A 13,017-nucleotide genomic window follows, 5' to 3' on the forward strand; every position below is an offset into this window, starting at 1 on the left:
CTCATGTATATTTTACAGCATTAGTTGAGAGATTTTTTTCCTTGAGAAAATTTGGCATGTACTGTACTGATATATATCCAAAATAATCGATGTTGAATTGAATCGAATCGCAAGCTTGTGAATGAGAATCAAATCGAATCGTGAAATTTGTGTCAAAATCCAGCCCTAGTGGTTAAAGGAATAGTTCACCCAGAAATTAACATTCTGTCATTAAAGGTGGGGTAAGCGATTTCTGGTAGCCAATGTTAAAGCGTTTAAAGAAAAATCCCTTACCCCACCTTTAATTACTCACCCTGATGTCGATCCAAACCCTTAAGAGCTTCATTCATCTTGGGAACACAAATTAAGATATTATTGAAGAAATCCAAGAGCTTTCTGACCCTGCATAGACAGCAACTACCAAGGTCAAGGCCCAGAAACTTAGTAAGGACATCGATAAAATAAATGTAAGCTCAGAAAGCTCTTGGATTTCATCAAAATATCTTAATTTGTGTTCCGAAGATGAACAAAGATCTTATGGGTTTGGAACGACATGAGAGTGAGTAATTAATGACAGAATTTTTATTTTTGGACAACTGAAGGAATTATGGGTTTGGAACGACATGAGAGTGAGTAATTAATGACAGAATTTTTATTTTTGGGTGAACTATCCCTTTAACATGACACTCGTGTTTGTTTTACATTGCAAAGCTGAATATTCAGCAGCCATTACTCCAGTCTTCAGTGTCACATGATCCTTCAGAAATTATCATAATATGCTAATTTGGTGCTCAAGAAACATTTCTTATTATTATCAATGTTGATATCAGTTGTGCTGATGTACAATGATACACCGTTTTTCAGGATTTTTTGATAAATAGAAAGTTCAAAAGAAAATATTTTTTTGTAATATCATAAATATCTTTTGATCAATTTAATTTGCCCTTGCTAAATAAAAGTATTACTTTCTTTACAAAAATAAAATACTGTCCCCAAACTTTTTAACAGTTGTGTATATAAAGTATATAAACTGATACAATTATAAAAATCAAAAGAAATAATTAAACAAACTACCTCTGTTCAAGCACTCTGCCATCTGGACTGATCTCTCCATCATTCTTTAAATCGTTTTCATCTCCATCATTCCCTGGCCTTTGTTCTCTACTGTCAACACCACCGTCTCCTAGTTGTGTCTCTTTACCCCTTGCATCTGTGTGAAGTTCCCGGTGGCGTGGGCGTCGGGGCCTGGGCCCCATATCAGGGGTCAGCGTGTCCCCCTGCGCAGGAGGCCTGTACTTACGGACTGCCCGCTGCCGCCTGTTTCCATTCAGTCTGGGGCAATGGTTGTTAATGTCCAGAGTGCCCTCGGGTGAGGTTTTTGATTCAGACGGCTCTGTTAGGGGTAAGTTCAGCGTCACTGGGGATTCAGGGACAGATATGTCCACAGGCATTGGTGGCTCCGGTATTGGAATAGTTAAAGGGGGTTCAGGAATAGGAATGGACAGAGCTTGCTCATCCACAGGCATGTCCATAGGCATAGGTGGCTCCAAGGTAGCCTCTGGCATAGTGGTGGTTGTTGTGGTCTCTATGGCTATGCGCTTGCTGTTAGATGGAGATATTCCAGGCTTCCTGTGGTGATGGCAGCCAGGTGGTCCATCGGGCTCCTCACTGGGGCTGCTGAAAAGGATCTCGCGGCTGGACATCTGTCTGTGTCGGCGCAACTGGCTGGTCCTCTGCTCCCAAACTGACATGGTCAGTCTCCTCCTTCTCTCTCTCCTGGACATGAAAGAGTTAGAGGCATTGAGTGGACGAGCATCAGCTAGACTCTCTGAATCCTCAAAGGAGTAAGCCGCACGGCTCCGGTGAATTGCACGCTTCCTGTACAGGTAGGGCCTCCTCCTCCTCCTGAGGAAAAAGAGAGAGGACACAATAAGACTGGATGCCACACTAAATGTTTCAACTGCCATGCCACAACAATTGTTTACATTAAATTATCACTGAGCTGAACAAAACCCTTTCTACCCTTCTGAAAAGACCAACTTAGTCCAGTGGTTCTCAGTTGGTTTCGCTTCAGGACTCTATACTACAATGGACATCAAGTGAGATAAAAAACAAACAAACTGTACAACATAAAAAAAATCAACAAAATCTATTCATTTATTTATTGTTTGTTCAAATTTTTTTTGCTTATAAAAATGTATCTGAAGTTTTACAAATCTCAAAAATGAAACATTGACATTTATTATTCCAACCATGAGCTATTTTGGTCCATCAAAATTAACAATTTACTGTCAGTTTAACATTACCTTTACAGTTTGAATGTTTGGTTTCTACATGTATCTAGAATTTCAATGGACTCATGCTCTTAGCAGCCAATAATTCATTGTACAAAACACACCTGTCCACATGGGAATACACTTGGGCAGCTTCTACCAAGTGGCAGATGAATTTGCACCTAAGTAGATTTTGATTGGACAAATTACAAAAAAAAAATTCCTTCCTATTAAATATTGATAAGACTATTTATATTGCTATTCTAAATATCTAATGTATGTTGATATTTAGTGTTTACCCGAGAAAACCTGCGACCCACCAGTCGAGAACCACTGGCTTAGATCATTCAGTTGACAGCTGGTTCACCAAGAACATTTTACTAGTTAAGAAATATGTAGGGCACCGACATAAAAAAAAACAACATCATGGTGACCAGGTGTACTGGTCAGGCCAGCAGGGTAGCTGAATATGAGAATTGAAGTATCTGTGGGCAAAATATTTAACAGAATGTTGTTAATAAGTACTCTGCAACATGTGGTAGAAAGGGTCCATTAATTTTGTTTTCATGACTTTGTATTTTTGTGTGACTGGAATTCATGGTCCAGCTTGTAACGACAGCAGAGATGCTAAACAACTGGATAGAGTTGCAATATCAAAGTGAAAAACGAAACAGCGAAACTGGAAATAGAGTTGATTCAGAATGGGGAGAGAAAAAAGATTGCAGGAAACATCATTGCAGGAAACTGACAAATCAAATTCCAACCAAAGATCAGACTTGAAAATGTGAAATCAGACATTTGATAGAGATGGTGGAACAGAAAGCTTCACCCAGATAGATAAATTAGGGGGTGCTGAATGTTAAAATTGAAATAAACAGACTATTACTTACTGGTACTTGTACTCTTGTGTGGTCCGTGTAATCAATGAGCGATTGGTTGAAAACAAGACATTAGTGCTTTCGAGAACAAGGACAAAACAAGCCAAGCATCACAGCCCAAAAAGGTCATTGACTAAAGTCGAGACAAATACTGTTCCCTTTCAGTCGGTCACGTTCGACGTACGTCGGAACTGACCGACGAATTGGGGATCGCTTTGGGAGACCAATCTACTTCGAGTGTAAGAAAAATGAGCCAATGCACATTGGCATGCGATAATTGCCACAGCTGCTCTGCGCTGCAGTGCGAGTATTTAATGAGCAGCCGGTGCGTCGCATATTTGCTTTTCGCTTCGGAGCAGAACACATGTGCTGTTCCTGCGCGTGTGTTTTCTTTTGAAAGTGGTGGAAGACGAGCTGCTCATTGGGAAGGAGCCTCTGCGTGTCTGGTGCGGGTGTGACGGCGCTGACAGTGTTGGTCGCGATCTCACGAGGGAGCAAAAACAGCTGTTCTCACAGCTCGCTGGAGAGTGCGTCTTCAACGAGTGTGAGTGCTCACAACAGGCTTGCACTATTTGCACTGTTGTGTAGCCGCGGCCATTTCCCCAGTGCGTTTCAGCACCAGTAGAGAGCAAATTCCTAAAAGAGCACACACGGTTTGACCCTGCGTCTTTTTCAAGATGTCATTCAGACCGTGTGCTACTGGATGCGGTCGCTACCTGGCCCCCGGTGATGGTCATGATTACTCCCTCACGTGTTTGGGCCTCGCACATGCTGAGGTGGCACTCATGGATGGTACATGTTCTCACTGCGGGAACATGACCATCTCGGTGTTAAGGTCGAGACTCCAGTATCTTGAAAGGACTGGAGCCCCTTCGTATATTCCCCGATCTAGTTCTTCTTCTGGGCCAGCTCAGAAGAAGCCTACTTCGGTTAATAACCTAGGTGACCTGAGGATTACAGTGAGGAATACCCCGCCGAGTCAAACTCCTCGGGCTCCTCACTCCTCCATGACACTGCAACCAGTAAAGCCTCCAAGAGGGCGTGCTGGTCCGCCTCGTGCGGCACCAGTCGTCACTTTTGGGGATCCCCCGGAGGACCAGATGTTGGTCGCTGCATCGGAGGGTGGGTGTATGTCCTCCGGGGATGAAGATTCGGCTGCGCTGCCTCCTTCGGGTGTGTCAGCATTGCCCGAGTCAGACCCAGAGATGGCTACTATACTTTCCCGGGCTGCCGCAAGTGTCGGGCTCGAGTGGAACCCTCCAACGTGTCCCGAACCCTCGCGGCTGGACGATTGGTTTCTTGGAGCGGCCCGTGCTGGTTCTCAGCGCTCCGCCCCAGTACCTTTCTTTCCGGAGGTGCATGAAGAGGTGACTAAATCGTGGACAGCACCTTTTTCTGCCCTAAGCCGGTCTGGTCCTTCTTCCTCCCTCACTACCCTCGATGGCGGGGCGGCTAAGGGGTACGTGGAGCTCCCCCCAGAAAACTTTGCCCAGCAGTTTTCAGCGGCACAGAAGCAGACGGAGGCGCTTAAGCACATCCTGCCCCGACGACCAGCTGCTGCCTCCACCCAGTCATCGGCTGCAGCGCCTTCATCTGCTCGTCGCCGAGGGCGCCCCCCGGCGGCCACCTCCGCCCCTGCTCAGCCTAAGCAGCAGCCTCCACCTAGGCGGCAGGCGGCTGGCCGCAAGGGGAATGCCCAGCGCGTCCAGGCCCCCGCCAAACCAGGCGGTAAGCGTAAGGGCAAGCGGCCCTGAGACGGGCGACCCAGAGATGGGAGGATCTGCTCTCCGGGAGATGGTGTCCGGAAGAGGGCCAGGTGGAGAATCCTTTATTTCCTTTTGTTTTTGTTCCTCCGCTGGCTCCTCGGAGTCCAGCGGTACCCACATTTTCAAAAAAAGAGTAAATTCCTCTATCTCTGGGTCACAAGAGGGCGCAAACACCTTGCCACTCCCTTCCCCCTCTCTCTTCACCAGCAGGCAGCAGTGTGTGGGTCGGGGACTCCACCAGGCCTTCTCTCACATCCTCTGCCCCACCCTGGAACCAGGTAAGTATGGCGCAGCACACGCAGACTCCACTTCGGGCCGACTCAGTGCCTCCTGAATCAAGTGCCTGTGTTCCACCTCGCTGCCCCACCCCGGGTACGTCTGTGGTTCCGTTGGTTCTGCTTGCACGGTGTCTGGGAGCCTGGCTAGCGCTCCCCAGCCCCCTTAGTGGTCCAGGAGCGCCACCTGTGGCTGAACCTGGCAGATATGCGTGAGCCCGACAAAGTTCGGTTCCTCAATGCCCCTGTCTGTCAGGCCGGCCTCTTCGGCGACGCTGTTGAAAACTTTGCCCAGCAGTTTTCAGCGGCACAGAAGCAGACGGAGGCGCTTAAGCACATCCTGCCCCGACGACCAGCTGCTGCCTCCACCCAGTCGTCGGCTGCAGCGCCTTCATCTGCTCATCGCCGAGCGCCCCCCGGCGGCCACCTCCGCCCCTGCTCAGCCTAAGCAGCAGCCTCCACCTAGGCGGCAGGCGGCTGGCCGCAAGGGGAACGCCCAGCCCGTCCAGGCCCCCGCCAAACCAGGCGGTAAGCGTAAGGGCAAGCGGCCCTGAGACGGGCGACCCAGAGATGGGAGGATCTGCTCTCCGGGAGATGGTGTCCGGACCACTCCCCCGGAGGAGGGACGGGTGGAGAATCCTTTGTTTCCTTTTGTTTTTGTTCCTCCGCTGGCTCCTCGGAGTTCAGCAGTACCCACATTTAAAAAAAACGAGCAATTTCCTCTATCTCTGGGTCACAAGAGGGTGCGGTTGGCAGTGTGCGACGTGTTGCAAACACCTTGCCACTCCCTTCCCCCTCTCTCTTCGTCAGCAGGCAGCAGTGTGTGGGTCGAGGACTCCACCAGGCCTTCTCTCACACCCCCTGCCCCACCTTGGAACCAGGTAAGTGTGGCACAGCACATGCAGACTCCACTTCGGGCCACCTCAATGTCGAGTGCCTGTGTTCCACCTCGCTAACCCACCCTGGGTACGTCTGTGGTTCCGTTGGTCACGCTTGCATGGTGTCTGGGAGCCTGGCTAGCGCTTCCCAGCCCGTCTCACTGGCTCATCCGTACCATCAGACTCGGCTATGCGATTCAGTTCGCCCGGTGTCCCCCCAAGTTCAGGGGCATCCACTTCCCCTCGGTGCGGAGCAGCGATGCCCCTGTCTTACTGACGGAGATCGACATCCTACTGGCGAAGGACTCGATCAAACCGGTCCCTCGTTTTGTGCTGGGCCGCCTCAAAGGACTGCTACATGGCAAGCACGTGCTGGTCCGTACGGACAATACTGCGACTGTTGCGTACTCTTCGGAGCCGCACAGGTAGACCTGTTTGCCTCTCCGGACTCAACCCATTGCCAGCTGTTTTATTCTCTGACCAAGGGCACCCTCGGCACGGATGCGCTGGCGCACAGCTGGCCCCAGGGCATTCGCAAATATGCGTTTCCCCCAGTGAGCCTTCTCATACAGACACTGTGCAAAGTCAGGGAGGACGAGGAGCAGGTCCTGGTAGTTGCGCCATACTGGCCCAAGTTCTCGGATCTTATGCTCCTCGCGACAGCCCCTTCTTGGCCCATTCCTCTGAGGAAGGATCTGCTTTCTCAGAGACGGGGCACCCTATGGCACCCGCGTCCAGACCTCTGGAAACTTTGGTTCTAGGTGGTGACCTACCCCAATCAGTGGTAGACACTATCACTTCCGCTAGAGCCCCCTCTATGAGGCGCCTCTATGCTTTGAAGTGGAACCTGTTCGTTGATTGGTGTACTTTCCATCGGGAAGACCCCCGAAGATGTCCGGTCAGAGTCGTGCTTTCCTTCCTGCAAGAGAGGTTGGAGCGAAGGCTGTCTCCTTCCACCCTGAAAGTGTATGTTGCCGCAATTGCCGCACATCACAATGCAGTTGATGGTAAGTCTCTTGGTAAGCATGACCTTGTCGTCAGGTTCCTTAGAGGGGCGAGGAGGTTGAACCCTCCTCGTCCTACCTCGGCTTGCAACGCCACTCCCGCCCGCTGGGCCGGATACGTGCTTCTATTGCTCCAGTAGAGTTCCCCAGAAATGGCTAACCCTGTGAGTTCCTCCGTCACCCCCTGGCAGTCAGACGTGGCGGAGCGTCTGACGCCAGGCCTACACTCGTATGCGTTGTGGAACCTGTGTTAGGCTGGGTGTCCATATGTAGTGGTCCCTGCAGCGATCCCATATGTGTATTCTTCCACGGTAAGTCTACCTAGGCCGGCTAGCACGTGTCTTTCCCTCCTGTCGTCTCTGCTGGTGTTCCTTCCCCCCTAGAACTAGGCTGGAACCACCCCAGAGACTTCCATATGTTGTATTACCCTTATTGGCTAGTCCATATGTTTAACCACCACATTTTGCTTCCTACGGACAGGATGTGGCTTCCACAGCATCCCCTTCCCTTTTAGGGCACGCTTTCCCAGCGTTATCCAAATAGTCACACTGAGTGAGTCTTGCGGAACAGCTGTGACTGACCTTCCCTGCTTAGAGCCCTGACTCCCGCTCCAACAGTTGGGGGCGGTCCAGGAGTCTCAAGCAGAGCGCTGGAAAGGCCAGCGACAGTGGCATGTTGGTAGATATCCCCAATTCGTCGGAACGTGACCGACTGAAAGGGAACGTCTAACCCTCGTTCCCTGAAAGAGGGAACGGAGACGTACGTCCCGTAACCACAGTCGTTGTACCTCCGCTGTACGGCCGAGTCACTAGCTCGGCTCCTCAGTGGAAAAGCAAATATGCGAAGCACCGGCTGCTCATTAAATACTCGCGCTGCAGCGCAGAGCAGCTGTGGCAATTATCGCATGCCAATGTACATTGGCTCGTTTTTTTTACACTCGAAGTAGATTGGTCTCCCAAAGCGATCCCCAATTCGTCGGTCAGTTCCGACATACGTTTTCCAGTTGTATTTCAATGCTCTGCTAAAGCCAATTTTTTTACATTTAACATGTTGTATTTATACTATTTCTGATTATAAACTAAAGTTACACTAAGTTTTTTTAAAAATTTAAAAGAAAAAAGTTTTGGGCTGCGTAGCAGGGCAGCAAAGCGTCACATGATAACATGATGGTAATTATATTAGATAAGAAGCAACAAATACAGTATTCTGGAACATTTTGAAATGCTGAGACAGTAAGAATCATGGCACAGATATAAGACATATATAAATGGGATCCATATGCATAAGCACACAATATCAGAAAGAGAGAGCACCCTGATTCATTTCTTTAGTAGTCAACTGGTCATACATATGCATTTCCCAGGGATGACGTCCATAGTTGTCATGCTAACTGAAGACATGCATTCATTTCCCAGTTCTCGTCAAGCAGTTTCGGACATGCTGCAACAGCCTTTTTTTTAAAACTTTGAAGTAAACATGCAAGATCCAAATGCCACAGGACACAATTTCCAGTCTGAGTTCACTGACAATCAGCTCTCGCATTATCTCCCAAAATGCAGTAGAGAAGAGACCCTGTGGTATTCACATCATACATCAATTTATTCTGACAAAGGTATGGCCTCCATTGCCTCATACAGAATCTTGTTTGTTTGATTTTGTTTTCTGTAATTGTCCAGCAAACATGTATTATATTAGTCTCTCATCATTCAAAATTGACAGTAAAGCCTCTTCTGAGAAATAATGAAAGGACATCTTTTCATTTATAATTTGCCTTAAATGACATTTTGTTCAAAAATATTGTGAGAAAATTGTATTGTGAAATCTGTATCGTGAATCATATCGCATTGTAAGTTAAGTGAATTGTTACATCCCTAATTGTCATATATATACATTCATGTATCATTTTTCTCATATCACTTGCCATAGGCAAAAAGTTATTTTGGACCCTGATTTTACATTTCTTGACTGAAAACTTCACGCTTGACTTTTTCCCCTTTTAGTCACAGTACGTAATGGGTTCAGGAAGCACCCTATATATCACCTCCAGCATTAAATAGCATGTTAGCAGAGGTGAATCCATGTTTACGGGGACTTTCCTGATATATAACCACTCTCAATTCAGCATCCAAAACTCACTCAAGTCACTAAATGTACTGTGCTATCAATGAAAAAAAAAAAATTTAAAATTAGATTCTAAAGCATCTAGATCAATCAAGAGATGTAAAGGTGATTGGATTGTAACGTTGAGGACACATTATGACTGGTCATCTCAACTTGCACATGCTCAACTACAGGAGTCTGACATCACACATCCATGCAGTGTTAAATTCCCAAAATCACAGAAAGATGCATGTGTGTATAAACTCCAGTTATAGAAACTTTTATCTGTGGGTTAACCTCCCTTTTTAGCTATCAGATTCTCTTTATGTTTTGAGATTTAGGCTAGCTGGATGCCTTTTCTGTTCTTGCAAAGGATATAACATATGACTACATATCCAGGCTGACCAGTGTAAAGGCATTCAAAACTCTATAATTCTCTTTTTGATGGGAAAAAAATCGTCTCTATGACAACATAATAGACTCATCCCTGCAAAGACTGGGAAGCTTGCCGGTTGCTATGACAACTTACTGTTGATTTTGAAGCAAATTATTGTGCTTCGAGAATAAAGAGTCCCAAAAATCCCTACGCATTCAACCGAAAGAACATTGTGTACAACCTTCAACAATGGTAAATTATTTTGTTGGTCTCAAGTAACTGCCTCTCGCAAACTATCTGGGAAAGCGAAACCCTCAAAGTTGTAATACTTTTTCTTTACTGTTTCTGTAACTGTGTAGCATTTGATTTAAACGGTACTGAGTGAAAGACATATCTGTAAAAGCAAAGACTTCAACTGTTTACATACTCTGGCAACAATACAGCAATATCCCTGTAGCCTCAAACTAGCTTGTGCATCTAGGTCAATTTGGCCAGGTACTGAAGCTGCAAAGTCCTACAGGTATACTTGGCAGACATGCCAATTTAGATGTCTCTGAAACCAGACTAAAATATCTCAGACATAAGACTGGTGTTAGTAGTGTTAGTTTGTATTTTAGCATCTCTTGTGAGAGGGCGAATGAGCAGGCAAGGGTGTACTTGGTTCACTTACTCTGAGGACATGAAAGAGGACATGGGCCCAACCTCCTTGGCTTTCTGCAGGGCATGTTTCTGATTAAACGCCTCTTCCTCCTCCTCTTCATCCTTTGGAACAGCAAGGCGTTTTTCGTTATACAATTGCCTTACAAATCCTTCAGCATATAAAGCTAAAAGAACCTTGCTGGATATACCTTTGTGAGCTCCTGGGCATTGGCCAAATTGTCAACAGCGATAGCCAAGAAGACGTTGAGCAGTGTATCTGACCATTTTGTCAAGAATTTTGGCTCAAAACAATGAGCTATACAGAAATAACCACCAAAACTAAGGAGGACAGATTTAACCCAACATACAGTATTATGCAATCAGCATAGAGTTTCAAGTAAACGTGCACTAATCTTATAAGCTTAGTAATGTCAGGCAAATAAAAAAAGCAAGTTACAGACCACAGAGAAAACTGTAGTGAAGAATCATGCACAGAAAGAAAAGGAATGTGTATTAAGAAGTAAATAAGGTCAATTTTGATTTCATGTTGACTTAAAAATTATTGAAGACCTGAAGAATAGCACACACACACACACACACTAGGTATTGCTGGTCATGGATAGAGAAAGAATCAACGTAGGATACAATTTCCAAACAGAGTCAGAACAATGAAGTAGACAGATGACCACATCCCTGACTTCACGCCACCTTGAGACCGGATTCCATTGTACATGACTTCATTCCAGTCCTCGCCAGTGAGAATCTAGAAACACAGTGAACTTATTTCAGGCCCACGTGGAATCCAACTTCACAGAGAACTTCCCATATTTCAGCAGAATAATTTGACAGATACTTTTCCTTGCATGTCTGTGACTGTCTATTAAATATTTCGGCTAATCTGATAATGCTTTCTGCAACCAATAAAAGGGATACCAATAACATATTTTACCAAATTCCATTCCCCAGAATTTTAATGATTTTTCCCACAAATTTGCCACATAAACAAAATCTACAAATTTTGTTTGGGCCTAAAGGTATTTTTTTCTGTGCTGGACCTTTTTTTGTTTTCATTATTATAAAGGGAAGATAGATTATGTTTTGTGACTAAGTATGTTTTTGTTCTGCACTCTGATCCTAATTTCCTCTCTATCTGTGCAATTAAATCTTGGTCTAATTAATTAGCCTTCATTCTAAGCCATTTTTCACTAAGAAACATCCGGTCTCTTGCATTATACTCAGATTACAACAGGGTGAAATCTTACTTGAAACACTGTCATGATGGCTGCTGGAAAAGTGTCAAAATTAGTGGGTGTGTAGTCTTCAAAGATGAACCTGTAAAGGAAAAAACACCTATTTGCAAGCCATTTTATTCAAAATGTGTCTGACCAGGTTACTGAATAATAGATTATTTGCTTTTCTCCAACCGGTTGAACCTGATCTATTTTCTATTGTCTTGCTACACCTGTCACATAGAGTTCCACTCTAAACATTGTTTTTTTTTGCATGAAATTTGATGCCATGTTTGATATGGGTATTGTTGAGTCAGGATTAAAGCAAGCTGAAGGTTTAACATTGTTATTGCAAATGACATAAAGAGCAGCTCATAACTACAGGTGTAGCATTCAGACATTTTCAGTCATAAATCCAAATTTAAGTCTACGGGCACTGTCTGTGCTTAGACTGATAAGATATTACCTTCCACCAAAGAGCTGCATGCCCAGAAGTGCAAAGACCAAAATGAAGAGGAAAAGCAGGAAGAGCAAACTGATAATAGACTTCATGGAGCTCATCAGAGACACAACCAGGTTCCTCAGGGACGCCCAGTACCTTAACAACACAAATACAGCATCTCTAAGTTCAAAATAGGGACAACCAGAACAGAGCAAAGACGTCAATAAATAGATTATTGTCTCTGCAAGAAGCAAACAAACCCAAGAGGCTGTTATTCCAGACAAGCGTGCACTTACTTTGTGATCTTGAAAATTCTCAACAATCGCAAGGCACGCAGAACGCTGATCCCAAAGGATGTGCCAGGTCTGAAGAACCCCCAGAGCACCTCAAAAATGCTGCCCACTATCACCTGGATAGAATTCAGGAATTTTACCTCTTTAAATATGCCAAAATGATGATGTTAATGATGTCAAAAAAATTCTGTCTAAAGGTGCGGTCACATTAGCAAAATTTCTTCAAAATTTCACAAGGAAAAAAGGTCCATTGTCTGTTGTCAGTTGTGTAGCGATGTATGGAGCACAACAAATGCTACTTACCTACTGAAATTCAACAATGAAACCACACAATGGTATTAAAGACTATCTATCTATCTATCTATCTATCTGTCTGTCTGTCTGTCTGTATGTATGTATACATATGCAATATATATATATATATATATATATAAATATATATATATATATACATTTAATACAAAATTAAATCAAACATTAATTGCATGTTAGATAGAATGTTATTTGATTGAACAAGTTTTATAGTTTTCAAACAGAAAACATGAGATTTACTCATTTAAAAAAATGTAACAGGATCTGTATTCATGGAAAGGGCCAGGTACAAATGTTCTGATTCAATTAAAGATTAGCCAATAGCTAATCATTATATATTGACACAGTCCAGAACTAAAACTGAATTATAATTAAAGGTGGGGTAAGCAATTTTTCAAAAACGCTTTAGAAAACTGATTCGGGCCGACTAGTAAAACAAATTTGTAGCCAATCAGCAGTAAGGGGCGTGTCTACTCATGATGTGGAGGAGAGGGTTCAGTGCACAGGACGGACATTAGCGAGCCAAGTGACAGTAAGATAGAGATGGTGGATAAAAAACAAAAGAGGAAAACG

The 13,017-nt window shown here is 45.0% G+C and overlaps 1 protein-coding gene across 1 annotated transcript in view; it reads right to left on the reverse strand.

Moving 5' to 3' along the window:
• Window positions 1–1,049: 1,049 nt before the first annotated feature.
• LOC107755285 (voltage-dependent R-type calcium channel subunit alpha-1E-like) overlaps window positions 1,050–13,017 on the reverse strand; it is a 91,075-nt gene continuing 79,107 nt past the window's right edge. The window contains exons 14-20 of the mRNA XM_016572033.1: window positions 12,136–12,248; window positions 11,864–11,995; window positions 11,431–11,500; window positions 10,814–10,931; window positions 10,378–10,445; window positions 10,200–10,291; window positions 1,050–1,884 (exon numbers count right to left, since the gene is read on the reverse strand). Of these exons, the coding sequence (XP_016427519.1) occupies window positions 1,050–1,884; window positions 10,200–10,291; window positions 10,378–10,445; window positions 10,814–10,931; window positions 11,431–11,500; window positions 11,864–11,995; window positions 12,136–12,248 (1,428 nt within the window). The remainder of the gene's footprint in view (window positions 1,885–10,199; window positions 10,292–10,377; window positions 10,446–10,813; window positions 10,932–11,430; window positions 11,501–11,863; window positions 11,996–12,135; window positions 12,249–13,017) is intronic.

This window comes from Sinocyclocheilus rhinocerous, unplaced genomic scaffold (assembly GCF_001515625.1).
Source record: "Sinocyclocheilus rhinocerous isolate Xijiao unplaced genomic scaffold, SAMN03320098_v1.1 scaffold2637, whole genome shotgun sequence".
Lineage (NCBI taxonomy): Eukaryota > Metazoa > Chordata > Actinopteri > Cypriniformes > Cyprinidae > Sinocyclocheilus > Sinocyclocheilus rhinocerous.